Source organism: Calonectris borealis, chromosome 3, assembly GCF_964195595.1.
Source record: "Calonectris borealis chromosome 3, bCalBor7.hap1.2, whole genome shotgun sequence".
NCBI classification, from domain to species: Eukaryota; Metazoa; Chordata; class Aves; order Procellariiformes; family Procellariidae; genus Calonectris; species Calonectris borealis.
Genome location: NC_134314.1, coordinates 42,296,518 through 42,319,817, shown reverse-complemented (window position 1 = coordinate 42,319,817; position 23,300 = coordinate 42,296,518). Strand labels below are relative to the sequence as shown.

Sequence of the window (23,300 nt, the reverse complement as noted above, 5' to 3'; positions counted from 1 at the left end):
TGTCATATCAGATCACACAGTGTTTGCTGGCTTCTCTTCAAAAAGCACCTGATAAGATAGCATGGGGCGACACACAGGCGCTCGCCCCTCCGGAGAGCAGCCGCTCTTCTGCTGCGGGTGGGCTTTCGTTTCGGTGGGACGGCCTGATGGGAATAAGCCTGATGGACTCTGACCCTTGGTTATCTCACAGGGCTGCTCAGTTGCCCTGGAATTTGGACCTTGTGGTCTTGATTTGGGCCCTGGAGTTCTGTCAGTGCCAGAATTAATGTCACAAAACCGGTGTATTGATTGTGTGAGAAGTAGGTGAAAGGTTTCTTCTCTCTGCTTTTTTCGGGCACTCTGCTTTCCTGCAGACGGATGCCATTCAGGAGCACATGCCCAAGTTGTTCCGTGCTAGGGCTCAGCGTGAGTGCCGTGTGGGTGAAGGTGACCCTGCTCTGTGGCTGGGCTCCCTGTCCCATACAGGGGTGCGAGTGTCAGAGGAGGTGGCGGTCCCCATAACTCTGCTGGTAAATCCTCTCCGGGATGTCTTTGCCTTTTGTTTTCCTTCCTGTTAAGGGAGCCACCCAGAATCATCTGAGATTTCCCTTTTTTAAGGCTTCGTGATAGAAGCAGCAAGAGCAGTGTGGGGTATCCCTATGTTACGGAGTTGCAGGAACGGGGCCATTACTTGATCTGCTGGGACTTTATAGAAACATTTAACAGTTTGTGTTGCTCTTTTCCAGCTTCTAACCCAGCTCCCTCAGGCCTCCACAGGTTGTTAAAAATCAATTATTGGGATATAATACTAGAGAGAAGACTTACGCTTGGTGCTTGCAGGCAGGTTCTGACAATCCTGCTTAAAATAGCAACAACAAAACAATAAGCCCTGAAATAATGAATTGTTGAGAAGGAAGTAGTCTGTCAATCTGTTAACCTACTTAGGAACAGAAACTTCAGCACTACCTACTTTTCTTGATACTCATTTTCTTCAGCAAGTATCTAGGAAGTTTTCTCTGCTAGAAAACTTGTAAAAAATATTGTACTGCTAAACCAGTTAAAAAGAAGTCTCAGCTCAGTCTAATCTGATGAGTGAGTTTTCATAGGAAAAGAATAAACAAGGGTAGGAGGAGGTAAGAGGTGGAGTTTTCCCAGAACTATTACTATCTAGAGAATTGCATTCAATGTGTCTTTCATTTATATTTCAAAAGAATTTCCCGCCTGGGTTAGTGACTCACTTTTCAAAAGAAATTTTCGTAAAGGTAGAGCTAATGCAGTTGGACCATTGAGGATGTTGTAGGCAAATAACCTTCAGTGAGAGTCCAAAACCCTCCATGTTAAGTGACAGGCAGCCACCCTTTCTCTGTTCGTCTGCTGATGCTTAGCAAAGTCAGAGCCCCAGTAAAAGGGGGTAAACCAAAGCTGCCCTACCAGGAATCTGCTGGAGCTGTGCTGAGTTACCTAAGCTGAGTCTCCTTCACTGCTTAATGTTTCTACTCAGTGAAGAGTGTTACGTAGAAAGAAGGATAAAAAAGGAAAATGCATGTTAAGGTGTTAACTTGCTTTTGTTTGTAGTTCCTCCCCAGAATTTGGTGATTGGTCACTCCAGCTTTCCTGATCTTACTAGGTTTATAAATTTCTTATCTGCTGGATATTCTCCTGACCAGGATCCTTGGCGGCATCAGCAGAGCACTGGGAATTGTGTTTGGCAACATCTGGTTAAATGGAGTCTTGTCAAATATCGGTCTTGCAAGATAAACTTCATGGCAGTTTTGTCTTCTTCCCTCTCTTCAGTAGGAGTGGCATCCATGCTGGTAGCAGAGAATTACTGGATTACAACAACAGTGAGAGTTTTCCATTACAAGCTTGAAATTTCAGGAAAGTCCTTTTAAACACTGTATTATTTCATTGCAGCCTCAATCAATTCTGTTATGCCCTGAGCTGAAGCCCTTGCGGGAGCTCTTGAAGGACTCTTTCCAGTTCTTGAATTTTTTCTGCAAAAGCAGATTTTTCAGAGAAATACTGCACTTTGTAACCCCTCATTTCACTGCCTGATCTGCCCTTCTCAAATACACCTACGGCTTCTTTTGGGGTTTTTGTGCTGTCCCTGTTCTCAGAAAAGCCTGTTAATGGGCAGGAGTATTGTATTGTCATACCCTGTGTAGGGCTGGAAGCCGGGGACACTGCAAGCAGTGAACGGGAAGAGGTCAGCCCAGTATTTTAAGCACCAGCAGTGTATGATCTGAATACAAGTCCAAGTCATGGGCTAAAGGATGAGAACTCCATCCACATCTCCTGATTGTTGGGTTAAAGCCCTCAGCCATGGGACTAGCTCCTTCCCCAAGTTCTCTGAGGCAGGTGGCAAATCAAAAGGTTACCCAGGCTGCCTCCGCTGAGTGCACAGCAGTGCCCTCTCAGGCAGCATTTGCTGACCCAAACATTTCTCATGGCCCTTAGGAGGTGAGGCTGGAGTTGACCCCCGGCAACTACATGGCCATCAGTTGTGTTGTGGCAGATAGGACAGGCTGTTTGCAGTGGGACCTGCTGATCAAGCCCATTTCAGACCTGGTTTGTTGACACAATGGTAGATCTTAGCTGCCTGGGCTCGCCGTTCTCCTCTTGCAGTCCTCTGCCATCTTGATGTGGTTGACACCTGAAAAGAAGAGGTGATTTGAAGGCTTTACCTATGCCAATAGACAGCGGGGTGAGGAAATGAGTGAGTGCATCCTGTCTGTCCTCTCTCTTACACAAAGTGTGGCCCATCAGCTTTGTGCTTCTTAGATAGCCTCCATCCAAGTGAAATCAGGTAGCTCCCTATCCTGTGGGACCACAAGCGGTGCCTGCAATAGTGTGTAGGCAATCGAGCCCCGAACACAGGTGGACACACCTCAATTCCTGTCCTGGGATGAATTTCTTCCTGAGCGTTTTGTGGAAGACAGACTTGCATCCTAAGGAAGATACTAGGAAAAAGAGCATTAATGTGTTGGGCTCTTCTGTGTAAAGCAAATTACTCCTTTCTACGTAAAAAAAGCATTGATATGATTCAGCCCCTGTGCTAGACTGCTTGGGTGGGTCCTGAGAGCTTTCCAAGGGCTGGGCAATTTTAAGTGTCAGAGGCTTTCAATAACTCTGGCTTTCAATTTAAGGGCATTAAGGCAACAGTTGTATTTCTTACAACTCTGGAGCAACTGACCGAGTTTTTGAACCATTTATAAAGGTCAAGTTGGCACCTTGAGTTCCACCCTCCCATGCCCAATACATAATGATTACTTTTGCTTATGGATAGTGTATGAATCGTTTTAGTTACTGTGATGTTAAGCCAGACTTGGGAAGTTCGTTGTCTTTACTAGCACTTGGCAGCTCAGGGAAGATGATGTTGAAATTTAGATATAAAGAAAGAGTGAAAAGGCTAATGTTACTCATGAGATAAGGAAATTCCCAACACTTGACATTTATATTTTAATGTGAGTGAATACGGGGCCTTGGTCCTTTCCTTTATTCCAAAGAAAAAGAGAAGGGGGAGAGCAGCAGCAGTAAGTAGTAGAGTACGTGAGCGGCACAGCGGTAACAGGCATGTGATCCAAGCTGGCACTAACTAGTGAAGCTTGAAGGAATTAATTGGTTATAGATGGGCCTTTCATGTGCTGAGTCAATGGCTGTCCCTGTTTGTCTAGATCGCTGCTGTTACTTAGCCACTCAAAGCAATGACGTTTACACTGGCATCCTAATGCTAATACAGGGGGGGAAAATGCCGCAAAATCATAAACAAGTCGTCTTTTTCACCAGGGTGGGTTGGCTGTCCTCTCGGGGTGCATCAGCCAGAGTAGGGGGCAATAGAGGCTGCAGCAGTGGCAGAAGGTGCCGGTTAATTTGTTGTGTGGTGGAAACAGAGCTTCTGCTGTTGGTGTAAGAATGCAGGGAAAGAGTAATTGCGCTGATAAGGAAGATTTTAGAGCTCTGTGAGGTTAGCTCTGGCTGGAGTAACTCCTGGAAGGAGTAGGGAACCCGCTTATATTTTTAATTTGAAATAGTCCGAACCAAAGAGTACACAGTCATTTCCTGTATAAAATTCACAGTTATTAAAAAGAAAAGTTTACGAGAAAACATACTTCCTGGGTTTTTCTTACACATCTTAGAAAAGATTGGCTGTCCTTTTTCAGACACCTCAGGTAAGGTTTCTCTCACCTACCTTAGATACTGTAAGATGCAGCATCTTTTCTGAGTCTCATGTCCGCTCCTTCTGCAGCCAGGAGGAAGGAGAAGCCATGCGGGATGCATTGCCATCCGAAGGCTTCTCTGTCCTCGATGCCAACAGCAGGGACCTGGACACTAGCTAGTCCCAACCCGTCATTTCAGTCGGCTCTAAGTGGGTCAGATGAATCCCACCCATGGCACAGTCGTCGGCTCTTGCAAATTGACTTACCGCTCTGTTGTGATAAATACCAGCTGAGAGTCTTGCCCTGTGCCGGTGTAAAACACCGTTAGCCTCTCGCTGCAGCAATACCCCGGCACAGTTATTCACTGTGTCCCTGCTAAAGGCTTGGTGGTTTTTTTTTTCAGTTGACAGCTAATTGCGGAGAGGGAGACAGGCAATAAAAATGTGTGAATGGTGAAGGAAATGAGTCTGACTCACTTCCACTCTCCCTTTCACGTTTTTAATCCTGCGCAGTGCTGCCTATGACAGGAGTGGGATTATGCTGGGTTTACTGATAGCAGTCTCTGGCCTGCTGTATAGATGGTTTTATTTTCAATCCGTTATTTTTTTTTATGAATCTGTTTCGATTTATTTTCCCATTTCCCTTCAGCGACTTCTACCTGACAGATTTAAGTTGCTTCCCTTTCATTCTCGTTCCAGCTGCAAGCACATCTCCTCCTTGCAAGTAAATATGTTTTGAAAGGGAGAGGGAGGGAGAAATAAAGTTAACATCACTTTCCGCTTTGGACTTAAGAAAATAAGGAAAAACTAGGAATGTGAAAGGACTGTTTTTGCAGTGAAACTGTGGTGTCTTTCAGAGGAAAGCACAGGCTGTTTTCATTTTCAGACCCTGGCTGAAGCTTGAGAGAAAAGCGGGTGACACTGAGTTTGTGTTGACCGTCCAAAGGCTAGGGAGGGGAAATCAAACAGGTTTCATGTCATTAGTTAGCAGTCTGTAAACAAGGTAGTCCACATCACCGTGCCTAAGGTCAGCCTTTGTGTGTACAAGCAGAAATCTGGGGGGATTGGGGCAGTGTTTGGTGTTTCTTGCTCGTTTAAATTGACCTGTCAAGTAGCGTGTTACGAAGTGGTGCCTGGATACATGGAGCAGAGGGGCAATGTTCAGGGCATGAAACCATCTGAAAGGATGCGGTCGGTGTTTGCACGGAATTTCACGTGGCCCAGGCTTGGAGATGTGCAGAGCAATGATAGAAGAGGACAAGAAAACGCAAGCTCATAAACAAGGCGAGGAGCTGGTTATTGGCAGGTCCGGGTGCCTGATGAGGGTCCGTGACTGTCAGTGCCAGAGGCCACCGCTGTGTGTTTGTGTACATGTGTCCTCATCAAACTGTTCTGCATAAACAAACCAATGAAAAGAACTTACTTCTAATCTGTGCTGTTATTTTCTTTATCTCCAAATAATTAAAGTGCACTGTTTGAAGACGATAACCATGTTTTAAATATCAAAGGAACCTTTTCAACCCATATCTTTTGCTTGGCTGGAACAACTTGAGTCGTATCTTCTTTGGTAGCCTGCATGCAGAATAGTCTCCTTGTTCGAGAGGTTGGATTGTACCAAATGGGGACGGAAATGTAAATATTTACTGCCATCTTTTGGGCAATGTGGGTATAACTCAAAAAAAGAAAGGGGGTCAGTCGAGTTAGTCGTCATCTCCTTCAGCTTTGTCAACTGATTCTTATTTGACCTCCAAACACAGCAGTCCACTGAGGAATGTTATTTTTTTGATAGTCATGTTATCTGTCTCAAGCTACAAGTGAAGCAAGGTTTGTAGGGAGAGGTGCTCACTTTGATTTGAGCAAACTGATGGGTTTGGGGGAAAAGAGCTAACAGAAGTCTTTGAGCACACCCACCATTCTCCAGGTTTTGAGACAGCGTGTGTTCGTGGCTCCAAGCTGTCAGGAGTTTTGTGTTTTGCTTTGCTTTAATGCATAATCGATAGGAGTTGGAGAGGTGGATGGAATTCCTGAAGTCAGAACCTGGAGCTACTGTCGCATGGTCTACGGTCAAAACGGGATGGCAGTTCGTGAACGAAAAATGGTTTACTGCAAGTAACTGAGGCTTTAGACTGTTTGGGGTTTTTTTTTCGATAAATGCAACTTGGGTGCTCTTCAATCTACAAAAATGTTAGAATGTCAGCAAATATTGGTTTATTTCAAAACGCATATATTTTAGCAGGGTAGGATATGTTGCATCACACTGCTATGACCCTTTCTTCTTATATGGTGTACTGCTCAGTTGAAATGCTGATTAGGCCATCTTTCCTAATTGCAATATGGTATTTTTCATCCACTTGAGGTGTCAGGTTGCATTTTTAACCTCACACCTAATCAAACTTTCAGTCCTGCAGGCCATGCAGAGACAGGTTTCCTGCTGCGGTAATAGCCCGTTCCTTGAATCTAGTTTGAGATTAATAGCAGCGAGGTACTTCACTGTTTCCAGAAGGCCATGTCTCTTAGTGGACGGAGCCTTCTTTTAATGCAAGGAGATCTGTTATTAGAGCTTTTTAGAAAGACGAAATTTTTACCTGGGATTCATCTATATTGCTGATTTCAGTACAATTACAATCTGATTCTTACCAGCTGGGCCTCCACAATGTGCCACAAGGGAGTGTTAAAAACTTGCTCAATGTAAAATTTGGTGTGTTGTTTATTTAGGGAGTGGCAGCATAGGTAATCGTCCTTCCGCTCACTGTTGTTCGGCTTGCATTCAGCAAGCAAAATATGACTCTCTGCTCTTGTCTTGTATTTGTTTGTTTTAGGTGAAACTTCCTTTTCCTGTTGATCAAATCACAGATCTTCCAAGGAATGATTTCCAGATGATGATAAAGATGCACAAGCTAACCTCAGAGCAGCTCGAGTTCATCCACGACGTCCGCCGGCGCAGCAAGAACCGAATTGCAGCTCAGCGCTGCCGCAAGAGGAAACTGGACTGTATTCAGAACCTAGAATGTGAAATCCGCAAGTTGGTGAGTTGTGTGCTCTCGCCGCGGCCCCGCTCGCCCTCGCGCCGCAGCTTGCAGGGCACTGACAGCAATTCCTGTCCAGAGGTCAGTGGATTCAGTCAGTTTGTACATAAGTAAGTGGAGCCACTAGTATGAAAATTTAATATACAAAAATATATTAGTGTGTGTGGGTATATAATATATACGGAAAACACAAAATTCCAGTGGAATGAGGCTTAGATATCTCTCTATTTTGATATCTCAAGAGCAGATTGTTGAGTGAGTTGGAAGAGGAGGGAGGCCTGTATCACAGCTCCCTTCTTGCAGTTTAAGTTAACCCCAGTACGTACAGTGCAAAGGCGTTTCCTCATCCGAGCCCCATTTCCATGCCTAACTACCATAACAATCTGTTGGTCAAGGATTCGTGGAGTGCTCAAAAGAGGTAGGTATGAAGAGATCTTCAGAGGTTGTCTGGTCCGAACAGTGGTGTGGCAGGGCCAGCTTCATCTCTACGTAGAAATTTTCTTTCTCTTTGGTGTGCTAGAAGGCAGCTCAGTGTTTTCAGGATGTTTCAGCTCGCTATGCCTTTTCTTCAGCTCTTTCATTCACTGAGCAAATGGCAGAAATGGCAAGGGAAGTGAAAAGCCAGGAATGTGCATATCCAGACAAGTGGGCACCCCTTGGTGTAGGTCAGTGAGATGGCAAGGGTATGTTCCTCCTTGCTCCTGCTGTCTTATTCCCTCTAACGCTCATGGTGTGCTGTGGACTGAAACCCCGACATGATTCAGGGACCGTCTAACACAAAAGGCCTGTTCCCGCTCCACAGTGCACTGGTCTTCACATCCCGTGCACTGGGTTCAGATGGCAACTGTTGATTTGCCCCAACCCTCCTTGACATGTGTCTCTGGCAGTAGTCTGCTGCGGAGAGGACAGCAAAGCATGCCCTGCTCACTGGCCAGAGCACGTCTGGGGACAGGTCTCCTGTGTGCCAAGGTGTCAGTGGACAGTGCTACCACATTTTAATCTAAGGGAGTGAGGTGACTGGAGCAAGGCTAAATGGTTGCTCAGAAAATTCCTCTCTCTTTCAGTCATGGTATGGACACCTCAGGTGTGGTTTGGGTGGCTAAACACAGATGTCTACAATATAGACGCAACTAGTGCTGGAGCTAGTTGTCCTGGTTTCCTTTGTAGTCCATGAAGAGAAGTAGATACCTGCCAAGTCTTACCTGTCTCATCCTGCAGCAGAGGAGGTGACATACAGCCCAGAAGTGCCTGTTCCTCTCCATCACTAAACAAGATCACCTGGAGAGCCATGTCAGATGTAGACATCTTAGCTATAGGCACCTGATCTGAAAAAAGTCCCCTCCTTTGTGACAGTGCCCCCATGGTCTGAGGGGCCTGCTCCTCTTCCCCTGCCATCCCTTGCCCATTGAGAAAGCAAGTTGGTACACAATGAAAAAAAGGCTTGGGACAAGGGTCATGGGGGAAGACATGTCTACAGGGTGTCACTCAGCGGGAGAAATGCAACACTGGAACTTCAAAATGGGTTAGCACTTCCTCATCTGTTTAAAAGTCTGAAACGTTGAAAATAATGTGATCGCCCCGGTTCAGGTGTTATGAGAAGTGTGGGTGTGCAGCATGCAGGGCTGGACAGTTTAATTACATTACGCAGCATAGATTTAGGAGTCCAGCATTAAATCCAGCTTTTGAATATCCAAGGGTTTGCGTGATAAATTAATTCATTCACACAGATAAAACAAAAGGAGCTGAAGTTGATTTCCTTACTGAGATCTCTATGTACCCAGCTTCCATTAAATTTAAAGGTTATTTGGAGTCTTTGATTTAAATGTCTATGTGCACATTTAAAACATGCTCAGTTGTAGGTTGAACTTGGTGGGTCTGGGGAACTTCTTGTTCTTGTCATAACAGGTTGCGTGTTGAAAGTGGCCTTTAGTGTAGGCTTCGTTGTGCTTGATTCTCTGTGCAAGCTGTAGCAAATGTAGTGTGAAAGAGGCAGGGATCTGTTGGAAGAAGCTGAGTTACCATCACCTCACAAATGGGAGAAAACCGCATGACTTTGGGTTACTCACTTACTGCCTGTGCCTGTCTGCTTCCCGTCTGTAACAGGGAGGTGACGCTGACCCCACAAGCTGGTTGGGAGGCTTAAGTCATCAAGGCTTGCGAAGCCTTCAGATGCTGTGCTGCTGAAGCCCTGGGGAAAAAAAAAAAGAAATGAATTGTTCAGAGTAGTGCTCCACTGATGCAAAACAAACAAAACATCAAAGATAAACAAAATAGTGAGCAACTGCTTCCTGCACCAAGCATAATCCACAGTGCGTGCGGGGTGAGTCAGAGGTCCTGCAGGGTGAAAGAGGGGCTCCTTGTCCAGGTTGTCAGGAGAAGCAGGTCTGGTCTTGGCTGCACATGCCTGTCCCTCTACACTGAGCTGATGATGGGGAGGAGTACATGTCTCTCGTTCTCCAGAGCAGAGCCCCAGGGGCAGCACTCTAAGGGCTGGACTAGCAGCAAGGGGGGGTTCAGCTTGATACCTGTAGCCTTCACTCGAAAATTAATTTCGGTTCATTGGCTTTATGGAATCCTATGACACTACCCTTATTGTCTAACATAATCAACTGTGTATAGACAAAATAAATTTTTAAGTCCCCTTCTCTCCCCAGCACACACACGCACACATCTCAGGGAAATGAATGAAAGGCATATGCGTGACCTTGTGGGCCTGATCCCTGCTGAATATCAGGAATCAAAAACCCTTTGAGGTGCAGGATTCTTCAAAAGAAATGGTGAAGTTTCTATTTAGCAAGCTGGACTTGAGTATGCAGCGATACGTAGTGAGTGAACCAACTAGGGAAGGTGCCCCACTGGACCTGTTGTTTGTGAACAGAGAAGGACTTGTGGGTGATGGGATGGTTGGAGGCTGTGTTGGGCATAGTGATCATAAAATGAGAGAGTTTTCGATTCTCGGAGAAGTAAGGAGGGGGGTCAGCAGAACTGCCACCTTGGACTTCCGGAGGGCAGACCTTGGCCTGTTTAGGAGCCTGGTTGACAGAATCCCTTGGGAGGCAGTCTCCTGATGGGCAAAGGATTCCAGGAAGGCTGGACATTCTTCAAGAAAGAGATCTTAAAGGTGCAGGAGCAGGCTGTCCCCATGTGCCAAAAGACGAGATGGGGGGAAGAAGACCGGCCTGGCTGAACAGAGAGCTTTGGCTGGAACTCAGGAAGAAAAGGAGAGTTTATGACCTTTGGCAGAAGGGGCATGCAGCTTGGGAGGACTACAAGGATGTCGTGAGGTTATGCAGGGAGAAAATTAAAAGGGCCAAAGCCCAAATAGAACTTAATCTGGCTACTGCCGTAAAAGACAATAAAAAATGTTTCCGTAAATACATCAGCAACAAAAGGAGGACTGAGAAGAATCTCCATCCTTTATCGGATGCAGGGGGGAAACATAGTGACAAAGGATGAGGAAAAGGCTGAGGTACTTAATGCCTTCTTTGCCTCAGTCTTTAACAGTAAGACCAGTTGTTCTCGGGGTACCCAGCCCCCTGAACTGGAAAACAGGGATTGGGAGCAGAATGAAGCCCCCATAATCCAAGGGGAAATGGTTAGCGACCTGCTACACCACTTAGACACGTACAAGTCTATGGGGCTGGGTGGGATCCACCCAAGGGTACTGAGGGAGCTGGCAGAAGTGCTCACCAAGCCACTTTCAATCCTTTACCAGCAGTCCTGGCTAACCGGAGAGGTCCCAGTTGACTGGAGGTTAGCAAATGTGACGCCCATCTACAAGAAGGGCCGCAAGGAGGACCTGGGAAACTACAGGCTTATCAGTCTGACGTCGGTGCTGGGGAAAGTTATGGAGAAGATCATCTTGAGTGCCATCATGTGGCACTTACAGGACAACCAGGTTATCAGGCCCTGTCAGCATGGGTTTATGAAAGGCAGGTCCTGCTTGACTAACCTGATCTCCTTCTATGGCAAGCTGACCCACTTAGTGGATGAGGGAAAGGCTGTGGATGTTGTCTACCTAGACTTTAGTAAAGCCTTTGACACCGTTTCCCACAGCATTCTCCTGGAGAAACTGGCTGCTAATGGCTTGGACGGGTGTACTCTTCGCTGGGTAAAAAACTGACTGGCTGTCCGGGCCCAAAGAGTTGTGGTGAATGGAGTTAAATCCAGTTGGTGGCTGGTCAAAAATGGTGTTTCCCAGGGCTCAGTATTGGGGCCAGTTCTCTTTAATTTCTTTATCAACGATCTGGACGAGGGGATTGAGTGCTCCCTCAGTAAGTTTGCAGACGACACCAAGTTGGGTGGGAGTGTTGGGGGTAGGAAAGCTCTGCAGAGGGACCTGGACAGGCTGGATCGATGGACCGAGGCCAACTGTATGAGGTTCAACAAGGCCAAGTGTCAGGTCCTGCACTTGGGCCGCAACAACCCCATGCAACGCTACAGGCTTGGGGAAGAGTGGCTGGAAAGCTGCCCAGAGGAAAAGGGCCTGGGGGTGCTGGTTGACAGCCGGCTGAACATGAGCCGGCAGTGTGCTCAGGTGGCCAAGAAGGCCAATAGCATCCTGGCCTGTATCAGAAATAGTGTGGCCAACAGTAGGGAAGTGCTCGTGCCCCTGTACTTGGCACTGGTGAGGCCGCACCTCGAATACTGTGTTCAGTTTTGGGCCCCTCACTACAAGAAGGACATTGAGGTGCTGGAACGTGTCCAAAGAAGAGCAACGAAGCTGGTGAAGGGTCTGGAGAACAAGTCCTATGAGGAGCAGCTGAGGGAACTGGGACTGTTTAGTCTGGAGAAGAGGAGGCTGAGGGGAGACCTTATCGCTCTCTACGACTACTTGAAAGGAGGTTGTAGTGAGGTGGGTGTTGGTCTCTTCTCCCAAGTAACTAGCGATAGGACGGGAGGAGATGGCCTCAGGTTGCGCCAAGGGAGGTTTAGGTTGGACATTAGGAAAAAATTCTTCACCGAAAGGGTTGTCAAGCCTTGGAACAGGCTGCCCAGGGAAGTGGTTGAGTCACCATCCCTGGAAGTATTTAAAAGACGTGTAGATGTGGTGCTTAGGGACGAGGTTTAGTGGTGGATTTGGCAATGCTAAGTTAGCAGTTGGACTTGATGATCTTAAAGGTCTTTTCCAACCTGAACAATTCTATGATCCTATGAGATGTGGTGCATCGTTCTGAAAAAGGACATTCGTAAAAAAGACAGTCACAAGGTTTGCAAGAGTATAAAGCTGCAAAATTAAACTCATGCAACTTTAACTTTGCCCCTCAAGCACTCCTGCCCTCCCCCCTTGGACTGCATGCTGTCCAAGCAGGTAGTCTGCTTCAAGATCTTACTTTTAGGAGAACCAGCGGTGAAACTCCAGTTGACTTCACACAGTACATGATCATTGGAAATTCCCTTGTCATCTTCCATCCACTTCGTGACCAGTAATTTCCAGTCTCCTGAGTTATGTAATGGTACTAGGGTTTAAGGGTTTTTCACTTGGCTGAGTCTTTTTTATGAAAGACCCCCTTCCCCCCCTGCACTTACTTCCTGTGAGTCACCCATCTTCTTGACACAGATGGTTTCACAGCAGACAGTGAGTGAAATGGTCGTCTCTTCTGAGTTTGATAGGTAATTTTTTTTTTGCCTGCTTTCCCTCACTCATCCGTCTACCCACTCACATTCCCTTTTTTCCTTGCAAACTCACAGCATATTCTCTTCCATAATTCATTATCTCAAGATGTACTTGAGCATCTGTTTATTTTTTTATTATTTTTATGCTTTCTTGATAGATTTATCAATATTTTAGCAGTTGGTTCTTTTCATGTGCACTGCTCTCTTTCTCATTCGCGCAGCTGTATGCTTCCAGTGCGGGCTTCGTACCCAGGGCAATATTATCAGCTGTCAACAACCACCCATAGTTGGATTATCTGAGTTGTGAAGTTTTCACGCCTCAGATGCCGAGGCAGCTTGGGTTTAGCAGTGTTACTAGGTGAGGTACACAGCTGTGCTGCTTTCAGGGCCAGCTCAGTTCTGGAAATAGCTCTGATACTCTACAAAATCTCATCTACTCCCTCGAGCTGTGTGCCCGCTTTCCTGGGACGGAAAGTGATGCAGCAGGACCATCCCAGTCTGCACTGAGTCAACACCGGTTTTTAGACCTGTAACCCCAGGCTGGGTCTGGGTCTGTGCCTAGCCCCCCCAGTCTGCCTCCTGAGCGGAGGGCTTGCTGGCCACGTGAGGTCTAAGCTGGAGATGACTCCCACCACAGCACATCACCCAGCACCCTGCGCTAGCTAGGGCTGGGCACCTTACCGGTGCTTTGTTGGTAACCTGAGCTCCTTTTCCCAGTTTTTGAATCCTGCACGAAAAAATAAGTCCCACCAGACTCTCTCGGTCTTCCTCGTCACCGGTACTGTCCCACCTCTCACCTGGCACCTCCTAGAGCAGCCTGCCGACACAGTGAAGCTCTGAAAGTACTCGAGCTAGATGTTGGTAGGGGAGGACATTTGGGAGCACAGGAGGCAGAGCCTGAGCAGAAGAAAGGGGAAATGACATTGAGCTTGTTGTACTGAGTGTTAAGAAGCCCACCAACCTTCAGGGTTTTCACATACGTCTTCATAAAAATATCTTGATTAGGTCAACCGAAACCATTAAGCACCAGGACATTAGAAAATGAGCCATGGTGCAGGCCACAGAGCACACACGCGGATCCTCTCCTCTGAATAACACACCTCTCAGTGGTAACAGGGGTTCAGCTGGCACACGGGCCAAAGCGGGTGCACTCAGCCTGACCGACCGACCCGGCAGTTAGAGGGTGAACTGAACTTCTGCAGCTCACTTCAGGAACTAAACCCTGTTTTCTTGCTGTTTAGATGGGCAATGGCTTTTCTCCATCAAATTGTTTCTTTTGGAGTTTTTCTGTATCATCCATCAAGCAGCCTTAGTCTATAAAGAGAACTAACAGTCTCCTGGGAATAACTTGTGACTCTATCCTGTTTCAACTCAAATGTTTTTCTCCAGATGCTTCCCAAACTGCAGTCCACACAGACCTCATGGTGATCAAATACCTGATGTCTTTGTGACTTTTCCTCTGCCCGTATAAAAATAACTGTGACGTGTTGGTGTTCTTCTTGGGTACCCCTGCTCACGTGCCCGGAGCGTGCAGCCAGCAGATGGCCCTTCCTCAACCTAAGATGCCTTCTTTCTTTTCCAGGTGTGTGAGAAAGAGAAATTGCTCTCAGAAAGGAACCAGCTGAAAGCAAGCATGGGAGAATTGTTAGACAACTTCTCCTGTCTTTCCCAAGAAGTGTGTAGAGACATGCAGAGCCCGGAACAGATCCAAGCTCTCCACCGATACTGCCCCGTTCTCAGACCCATGGATCTACAGCCAGCCACCACCATCAGCCCCTCCCCAGCTGGCGTGGAGCAGAGCCTGGTGACCTCCCAGTGCGTCGGGGAAAGCATGCAGTGCTGCTCGGAGCAAGGCTCGGTGCAACTGGGAGCGCCCTGGCTGCCCAACAACATCTCGGAAAATTGTTCGGCCAGCGGGGGGTTGGATGGAGCCGACACAGGTACTTACCCCGAGAGAGAGCTTCCGCCAGAGCAGAGCAGCCAAACGGTCACGGTAGACTTCTGTCAGGAAATGACTGATAAATGTACAACAGATGAACAACCTAGGAAAGATTACACCTAGTGACTTGTAAACTTAACGTTACACCTGGTCAGGTGTTCTTCAGTCAGCCAGTGGCAGTGTTCATTTGTTGTCTAGAAGAACGTATTTGGTGCACACTACAGTGGTCTTAGCAGCAATACTGTTTTTAAGTATTCCCTCCTCTCTACAAGCAGGAGTTCTCTTCACAATGGTGCTATCCCTTGCTCAGGCAGGGAACGAAGCAGTGGCAACACTGTCTGTTTTTGTATGTTGATTTCAATCTTAACAGGGATGGACATAACACCTCTGAGGACCCAACCGCAGCTTTTTTCTCAGTGGCCCATGTCACAAAACCCTAACTCAGGAATTTCCTCTGAATGTTCAATTTTTCATTGAAGACAGCTTCTTTACACATCAAAGTTTTATAGCTAAACTGTACATATTATATATAATATATATAAAATATATATATCCATATGCAAAAGTCCCTGCATGCCTCAATTTTTCTCATCCTACAAACTGGAAGCTTTCATTTCTATTGTATAAACAAGTTCCAACATTCCTTTTTGTCTTCGATGCTAGAACTAGTTTGGTAACTTGTTACACGATAATTTTTTTTTCTCGGTTCGCAGTTCAGCAATATCATTCGATTTGTACTTATTTATAAAATTTTAATGTTGGAAACTTATTTGAGATTTTATTATAGACAATTTTTTTGGCACAGCCATTTCGTGCCACTTGAGCAATGTGGAGTTATTTTATTTTCTTGCAGATACTGTACAGTAATGGTCAACTTTGCCACTTGCACTGAGTTTCTGGTCAAACCTCTTTTCATAAATGAAGTCGTGACTTCAGCGTAACTTGAGTATATGGTTTTCTTTGCTTTATGGCTTAAAGAAAATAGAAAAGTTTTAGCTAATAGACAAACACTCAGGAGCTCATTATGTAGTAAAAACGGTCTTGCCAAATACTGAATTCACTATACAATTTGTAAAGAGAATCTGCTTGAATTATTTTTATATTCAGACTTCTTTCTGTTTCACAAACTGAGTTTAAGTGCTGTTAATGATGCTTTTGGATTCTTATAGGGGAAAGTATATTTCACTCTTTAGAGAAAAAAGTATTTGACAACTGGATCAGTTCATCATACGTTCCACGAAGTAAAGCAAACGGAGATCACATCAATACACTTGGGGGGGGGGCTTTTTCTCCAGCCCCGCTCTGCATCCTTTGCTCATGGAAGCAACTGCTGCTCCGGCTAGTCCCCAGAGCCTCACCTCAGCTGTCCTCAGACGTTACCTGTTTTCCCCACCAGACCCGAGCTGCAGAGGTGGGTCTGGTGGAGTCCGTGATCCTGCCTGGGTGGGCAGAGTTGCAGGACCAGATCCCTAGTTGTTGACTTTGGTTTCCTTACAGAAGTCAAGTTAGCACTGTATCCTCTAAGAGCAAAACATACATCTGCCAACACCCGATTCGGTCGCTTGCCCACCAAATTCATGTGTTCCAGGATCCTCTCGTCCTGCAGCATTGCCCTCAGCACAAACCGCAGCTAGAAGGGCGCTGTCTCGAAGGAGACTACTCAGTGAATTGGCTTAGTTGTAACTGTATTGGATTTGTATCTTAAGCAATGTTGACTCATGTTATGACTGTGTGAGACAGCAGCTTTCCAAGCATAACATCTGTATGTACAGTGTAGACAGAAAAACATCCTCCTAATGCTTTTTTAATTATTATTATTATTATTATTATTATTATTCTAAGTGTACTGAGTTTTTATTTTGTGGTTCTTTGCTCTACATGTGCCAGGTTGCGTGGCTTTATCGACAACAACTGTCATGTGCTTTACTGGCTGATATTGTTTGTTCTCGCTGAAAAAAAATGACCAGCTGTTCACACCTATTTAAAAAAAAAAAAAAAAAGTCTGGGGAAGCAGCTTCTCAGAAGCACTAGGTGATAATGTGGTCTTCTGCGCTAACGTTTACACTAGAGGTGTGCGCTGGTGTTTTTTTGAGGCACTCAGTAGATCAGCATCTTGACCCCGGAGGAGGAATCAGCTCCCTCTCTCCACTTCTTCCATCTTCAGACTGTGCTCACGGACCGTCGCCCACTCGCCACAAAGTCTTGCTTTTATCCTCTTGACCCAAACTATTGTAGCCAAGCTACCGAGGAGGAAATGCATATAGCATGTGCCATGTTTGTTGAAAATACTTTTTTTCCCCGCATGTACAAAGAAGAACTAGTATATAATGTAGGAGAATATTTATGTTTAAGTATTAATCATTACTGTACAAAATACTTACCTTTAAATGTTCAGAAATATACAAATGCCATAAACTCCTAGTTCACACAGTTGAAAAAGGGGGAGGAGTTGTCCTTTCTTTTTAAAAGAGCTTAACCTAAAAATATCTGAACCCCCTTCCAGCCATCTTTTGCAGGTAACTGACTGAGAAGCTCTCTGGCGCGGAGTGGGGGGCGTTGGGGTGATTTTTCTTTTGAATTCGTTGACGTTGCAAAGCAGTTCTGTGCTTCGCAGAGAAGTTTTGTTTCTATGAGACCATGGTGAAAGCTAGAATTTAAAACTAAATGTGAATCACATTATAGAGTCATAGCTACTTGGGGGGGCTGGGGGTGCGCGGGAGGGAAGGGTCAACTGACACAGTATTTTAAAGATGGTTTTCTGTTGCCTTTTTTATTTTTAAGTGACCTCCTATATATATGAATAGATAGAATGTTTTATGAGTATAAAACCAAGTTTTAACTTGCTTCCTGACATGAAGATTTACTCTACTAACAACTCATGTGCAACTGGTACTCTTGACCTCATTCCAACGGTTTAAAAAACCCACCCACACAACCCATTGCGCTGCAGCTCTTAGGTTTGACCTGGCTTCATACTGGTGCTGGGTCTCTTGATTTCCTCTACCTTGGGAACTGATGTTTAAAACCACTGCTCAAATAAGTGTCTCTTCCTCAACCTTTCTCTCCTCTCTCTCTCTTTCCCTCCCCTGCAAGCTTTTCTGGATGTTTGATTTCATTCTTTCCCATTAGAAGTGGCTGATTTTGTGTCATTGCTTCCTATATTTACAGGTATCACGGCTTTTCAGTGGGGGTTTTTTGGTGGTGGTGGTGGTGGTTTTTTGTTTCTATTTTGTTTTGAGTTTTTTTTGCTATTCTGAACCATGCGGCTCTCAAAGCGGTCACTGGGCTAACGTTAAAGGAAGACATTGGGAGAATTAGTTTCAGATCTGGACACCAGTTGACATACCCAACTGTTCTTGTCTCATGAGGTCAAAACAACTGACCACAAGAATACCATTGGAAAGAAAAAAAACAACAACCGACTGCAGCATTTATGAATTTTAAGAGTTTGGCCAGTGGTCACCATGTTCTTAAGTAAGAATCTCTTTGCTTTTGTCATAGAGGACACGTGCAGCATCGGTCCTGTCGGGCGTTGCTTGGGAATGGCGTGGTGAGCCCCCCATCTCCCCGCTGGGCACTGCACCGCTCTCGTGGGCGTGCGAGACCTTGAAGCTCTGTCCAGTCTGTATCTAGTCCTCCTTTTCCTTTGCCGTTGCTATACTTGTATCGCCAGGAAACCTCATTTCATTTAGGCTTGTTATGCTTTGTCAGGTGAGTACTACACTATATAATGTGTTTGTTTCTCTGCGTTCTCTGGGGGTGCCTTGAACACAATTAAAGCTCATTGCAAGCTGATTCTGGAACAAAAAAGTAGTGGAAAAAAAGGAAAAAAAAAAAAACCCAAGAGAGAGAAAACAAAACAGAAAACAAGGAAAACAAAAGCAAAAATGTTGGCTGTGTTATCAGGAGATCCCAGTATTTATATCGCAGACTTCCTAACGTGATGACTCAGGCGTCAGAGTTTGATGCTGCAGTATAAAACTATTATTTTATATATTGTACAAGTAATTTATTAAATGTCTTTCTAAGGGTATATGCTGCTTTTAAGATGCACTATATTTTTGGATCTAATCCTTGTATTATTTTTTTTCCCAAGGAAGTAAAATGTGCTGCAAAGGCAAGCCACAGTGATTAGTATGCTAACTGCTACTTCTCTTTAAAAAGGAGAGTGGGAACTAGATATGTAACTTTGCTAAATGGATTAACTGCTGCCAGAGAAATGATTAATGCTGATAGCGTGGTCGTTAATCTGGAGTCCAACACTTCGTCAAGTCTGTATTCTAAAGAGCGCTTAAATAGAAGTTAAAATGCCTAGATATATAGTTAGATTTTTTAACATGTAACTTTCTGATTGCCTAATAAATAAAACAAATCTGCATGCTGGAATCACTATAATCCTGTAATAAATCTGATCCACTAGGAGAAAGCACGGTGAAGCGTTGCAATTCCAGAATCAACACCACATCCTCACTTGGGTCCTCTAATCCACTGCTGTGGTGGTGAAGAGAGAGAGAGGGTGGGTTTGCGGAATAGAAGATCGGTAGTGAATTTTGCAGTGAGACAAAGTGAACGTTTGCCAGGTTTCCACAAGCTCACATTGTGCTCCACTTCATGTCCTCTACCATTGCAACGAGGAACACTGCTTTCACCTTTTTTTCCTGATCTGAGATGCGTTTGGAGGTGCCTCCGGGTGAATGTTGTAGCCCATGGCTGCAGCATTTTAAAAGTCTCTATTTTAGGGCTGCCTAGAGAAGGTTTAGCTCAGTGTGAGCAGCGGGGCTGATGGCCTTGCATAAGGAGGGGATCTGCTAAGTATGGAGCGGTTTATTTTTATCGGAAGTGAGGTGAAACTAAAACTATTAACATAAAGAACTTATGCTCTCTTTCCTGCTAGAAATTTTCTCAACAGATTTTGACTTCGTTTCAGTTTTGTCTCTGCCAACACAGTCCAAGTTAATTTTGCATCCACATCTATAATGTGTATGTATGTATGTATACATACATCTATAATTCTAGTCAGAGTGTGTGTTTGTGTATTTTCCTGTTTATAATACATATATGTATATTTATAATACTCCCTGGAGTATTTCATGACTCAGGCATCAGATCTGATGCTGTAGAATACAATATATGTGTATATGCATATGTTCAAATACTGTGTGTATATTTAAAAGATCTCTTGTTGGTGGTCTGTAGAATAATTATTCCCTTTACTCTCAAAGTTTTAATGGCATTACTTGCAAAGACTAAGTGTACAGTATTTTCCTACACTCCACCAAGATGGGTATTATTTATATCGAAGTCAAATATTGGTATGCATTTTAAGGTATTACACAGATAACGTTGCCATTTTAGCAAATAAAACCGCTTTTTGGCAGGAAGGAATGCTAAAAATACTTTTTTATAAGGTCATTACCCCAACCAAACACCTGCTAAAAAGCCAGGTAGATGGCGCCTGTTCTTGTACGAATTTTAGTGACTGTGCGCAGAGCCCTTTCCGTAAGTGAAAGTCACTGTGTGGTTCAGGCAGTGCCACTGTTGTCCCTTTTGGCTAATTAAGGGCATGCAGAAAGAAACTAGCATCCTAAAATAGAAATGGCAACTGGCAGTGTTTGATTTCATTGATTGCTTAGAAGCAGAGACGGTCCCAGGCTACGAACCCAAACGACCCCTCCGTTTTGGAGGGAGCCGAGCGGGGGCTGCAATTGCCGGCCGGGCTCGCCCCTGCGATGGAGGACCCCCCCCTCCGGGACGTGGGCAGAGGAGGGAGCGGCTACCCCACGCCGGGGGCTGTGGCTGGGATCCCCTGCCCGGGCCGGCGTTGCCCTGCATGTGTGATGTACCCGAGAGAAACGTGCGTGGTTCCAGCCCTGTTCTCACCAGTACGTTTGCTCTGCCTGAAGCTATCTGGATCCCGCAGACCGGCAGGAATGATACTAAACACTTTGGTGATATTCGGTGCGTGGTTGTTTACGCGTAGTTCCAAGCATCACCTTTGATTTCAAGGGTGGGGATGCCCTAAGAGTTTGTTCCAGAACCAGTTGGTTACAAGTGCACCTCTTATATATGCCTTACAAACTTCAGAGGCCATATTCAAAACAGGGTTTATATCAGTGTATGCAAGGGGGTGCAACCCCTCTTCTCTTCCTCCCCAGGTCAAACAGTATGGACAGTTTTCACACATATCTACCTGTATAACCCTCTGTACCTCTCATAACTGGTCAATGACTGTAACAGGTTACATCAGGTGTTTTTTCTACATACTTTTTACACAAATTCTATGCGATTAATGTAACTTAATTCAATGCATCATTTTATTGTACTAGTTCTTAAGCTTGTCTTTATTTTTTTTTCTAGGTGACTGTGGTTTCTTGTGATTTTTATTGTATAAATAAATGAGGTGGCTGTTGATGCTTACTCTCTGTTACTAAGAATTTTTACCTTTTTGGAAGAAAGCATTGCTATGAACTAATGAATTTAAAATGTCATTTACTCATTGTAAATACAGTATTGTGCAAAAAACAAAAATGAAAAAAAAACACCCGACCCTTTTCATTCATTTGAATTGCTAGTGTTAACTGAATTTTGTCTAGACACCATTTCTGTTGATGAAATAAAGACATATCATTATGTATTGTAAATCAACTCATCTTGACTCTGAAATTGATGTTGCAGTGCTCGGTTAACGCGCGGGTTGTAGGTGAGATTCGGGAGGGTGGGTTGCGTGTGGTTGATGATACTGCCTGGTGAATCTCTGGACTGATGGAGAGACCCCCACTCCCGTGATCCCATTGCTAATTTACTAGTCGTCTTTGATCCAGGGATCCAATTATCTTTGATCTGCTGCAGGAACAGCCGAGGGTATTTCATTGCAAAGGTGAAATAAGTTGTTTTGGAAGATCAAATAAGCTGTATCTATACCCATTCCCCAGTGCTTGACTTAAGGCAATTCTGCTAAGTCTTTGTTTTGGTCTTCTAAAGTGTCAGTGTTTGTGCTGGGAGGCGAGGGGAGAGGTTGGGGTTTGTTTCCCCTTTACAGAAAACCTGAGAGAAATTGAGAGAGGATTCTATAGAAACAAAATATGGCTGAAAATCTCTGTGTGTAACCCAAAAACAGTAGTGTTCCTTTCTGGAGGAGGAACTTGTGCCATGGACCGTTAGCATCACTTGCAGAAGATCCAGAAAGGAAAGAAGAAATTATAACAGCCTTAGGTGCTATTACCACAAGCAGGGCGCGGGGTCTCGCAGGGGGCGTTTGCTCTCTGGGACTCCCAAACGCATGGCAGCCACCTCTCTCCTTGGCTTGGAGGCAACCTGAGAGCCTGCTCAACAGCTTGGCAGCAGGAGACCTGGGAAGGGGGGAGGCGCAAGACCAGTTGTCCTACCCTGGTCCACACACTTGCTGGGATGCTGCGGTGGGGAGCGGGGAGGAGGACAAGCTGCTAGAGGGAGGTCCCCAGGCTTTTTTGTCACCAGAGAGGAAGCCCTAGATCGCGTGCCCTGGGACACCATCCTTAGGGATGCAAACTGCAACAGTGAAAGTTGCCTGTGATTTTTCAATCTTAAAATTCTCATGGAAGAAAATCAGACGTGTTCCAGAGTTCCCCAGTTTTCTGACTCTTCCTGTTCAGCACATATGAAGAAAGTTTCCCACCCCCTCAAATCTGTCAGAAGATGTAGCATCCACCGCATCTACACATAGCCTGGCAGTAGAGAATGTACTTTAGCAAAGCTGTTTCTCCATCCCTGATCAGTTGTTGCTGGTACTTAATGGCCACCATCTTAAGTATTTCTTTTTTTTGCCTTAAAATACTAAACAAATACACAGGCAAACTGTCAATGAGTTTGTAGTGAGGCAGAATATGAATGTAAATCATAGGCACTAGAGCAAAACCACTGTAACCTCAAGCAATCTTTATGCTTGACTCTTTTTTTCCTGCTGTCCTGCTTTCTGCTAGCCTTGCTTTAGAGTTTTCAAGTCATAGAGGATTTTTGCGCCTAGGGAAATTGGCATAGCAAACGAGCTTGTTCCAAGCATCGCTTGCCGTTGAGGTGATAGCAAATGCGAGCTATGATAAGCTTTACAAATAAAAGCAGCCAAAAGCAGCTGGCCAGAAACAGGGTCAGGGACAGTCAGAGGAAAGTGCTTTATTTTCCAGATACACAAGTGGAAGGACTGCTTTCTCGGGCCACATACAACCCAGAAATCCAACTCTCCAGAGCAAATCCATCCTAGCAAACTGAAAATGAGCTCTTTTTGGCTTTGCTTGTCCTTCAATTCCTCTATATGAAATAATGAGATCGTGAAGGGAATAAGATTTTCATGACCCTGAGGTGATACTTTGCAGATCTTCTTGAACAGCAAACTGAAGAAAAGCATAGATATTTTGCACTTAAAATAAATTGCCCGATTTTACTTAGTTTAAAATTTGAAGCCAGAAGTATTAGCTACAAGGAGGCTGCATTAGCATGGAAAGTCTCTATCAGAGCTTGAGGACTGCATTAGCACAGGCAGATGAGCAGCAGCATATTCTTCAGCTGGGTTTTCATCTCTGTTAAATTCTCTGTCCCTTCAGATTCCTTG

General features: G+C 45.1%; 1 protein-coding gene across 1 annotated transcript in view; it reads left to right on the top strand.

The window, feature by feature from the left end:
- BACH2 (BACH transcriptional regulator 2) overlaps nucleotides 1-15,724 on the top strand; it is a 193,445-nt gene extending 177,721 nt beyond the window's left edge. The window contains exons 7-8 of the mRNA XM_075145492.1: nucleotides 6,955-7,161; nucleotides 14,360-15,724. Of these exons, the coding sequence (XP_075001593.1) occupies nucleotides 6,955-7,161; nucleotides 14,360-14,839 (687 nt within the window). The 3' untranslated portion in view covers nucleotides 14,840-15,724. The remainder of the gene's footprint in view (nucleotides 1-6,954; nucleotides 7,162-14,359) is intronic.
- The last annotated feature ends 7,576 nt before the right edge of the window (nucleotides 15,725-23,300 follow it).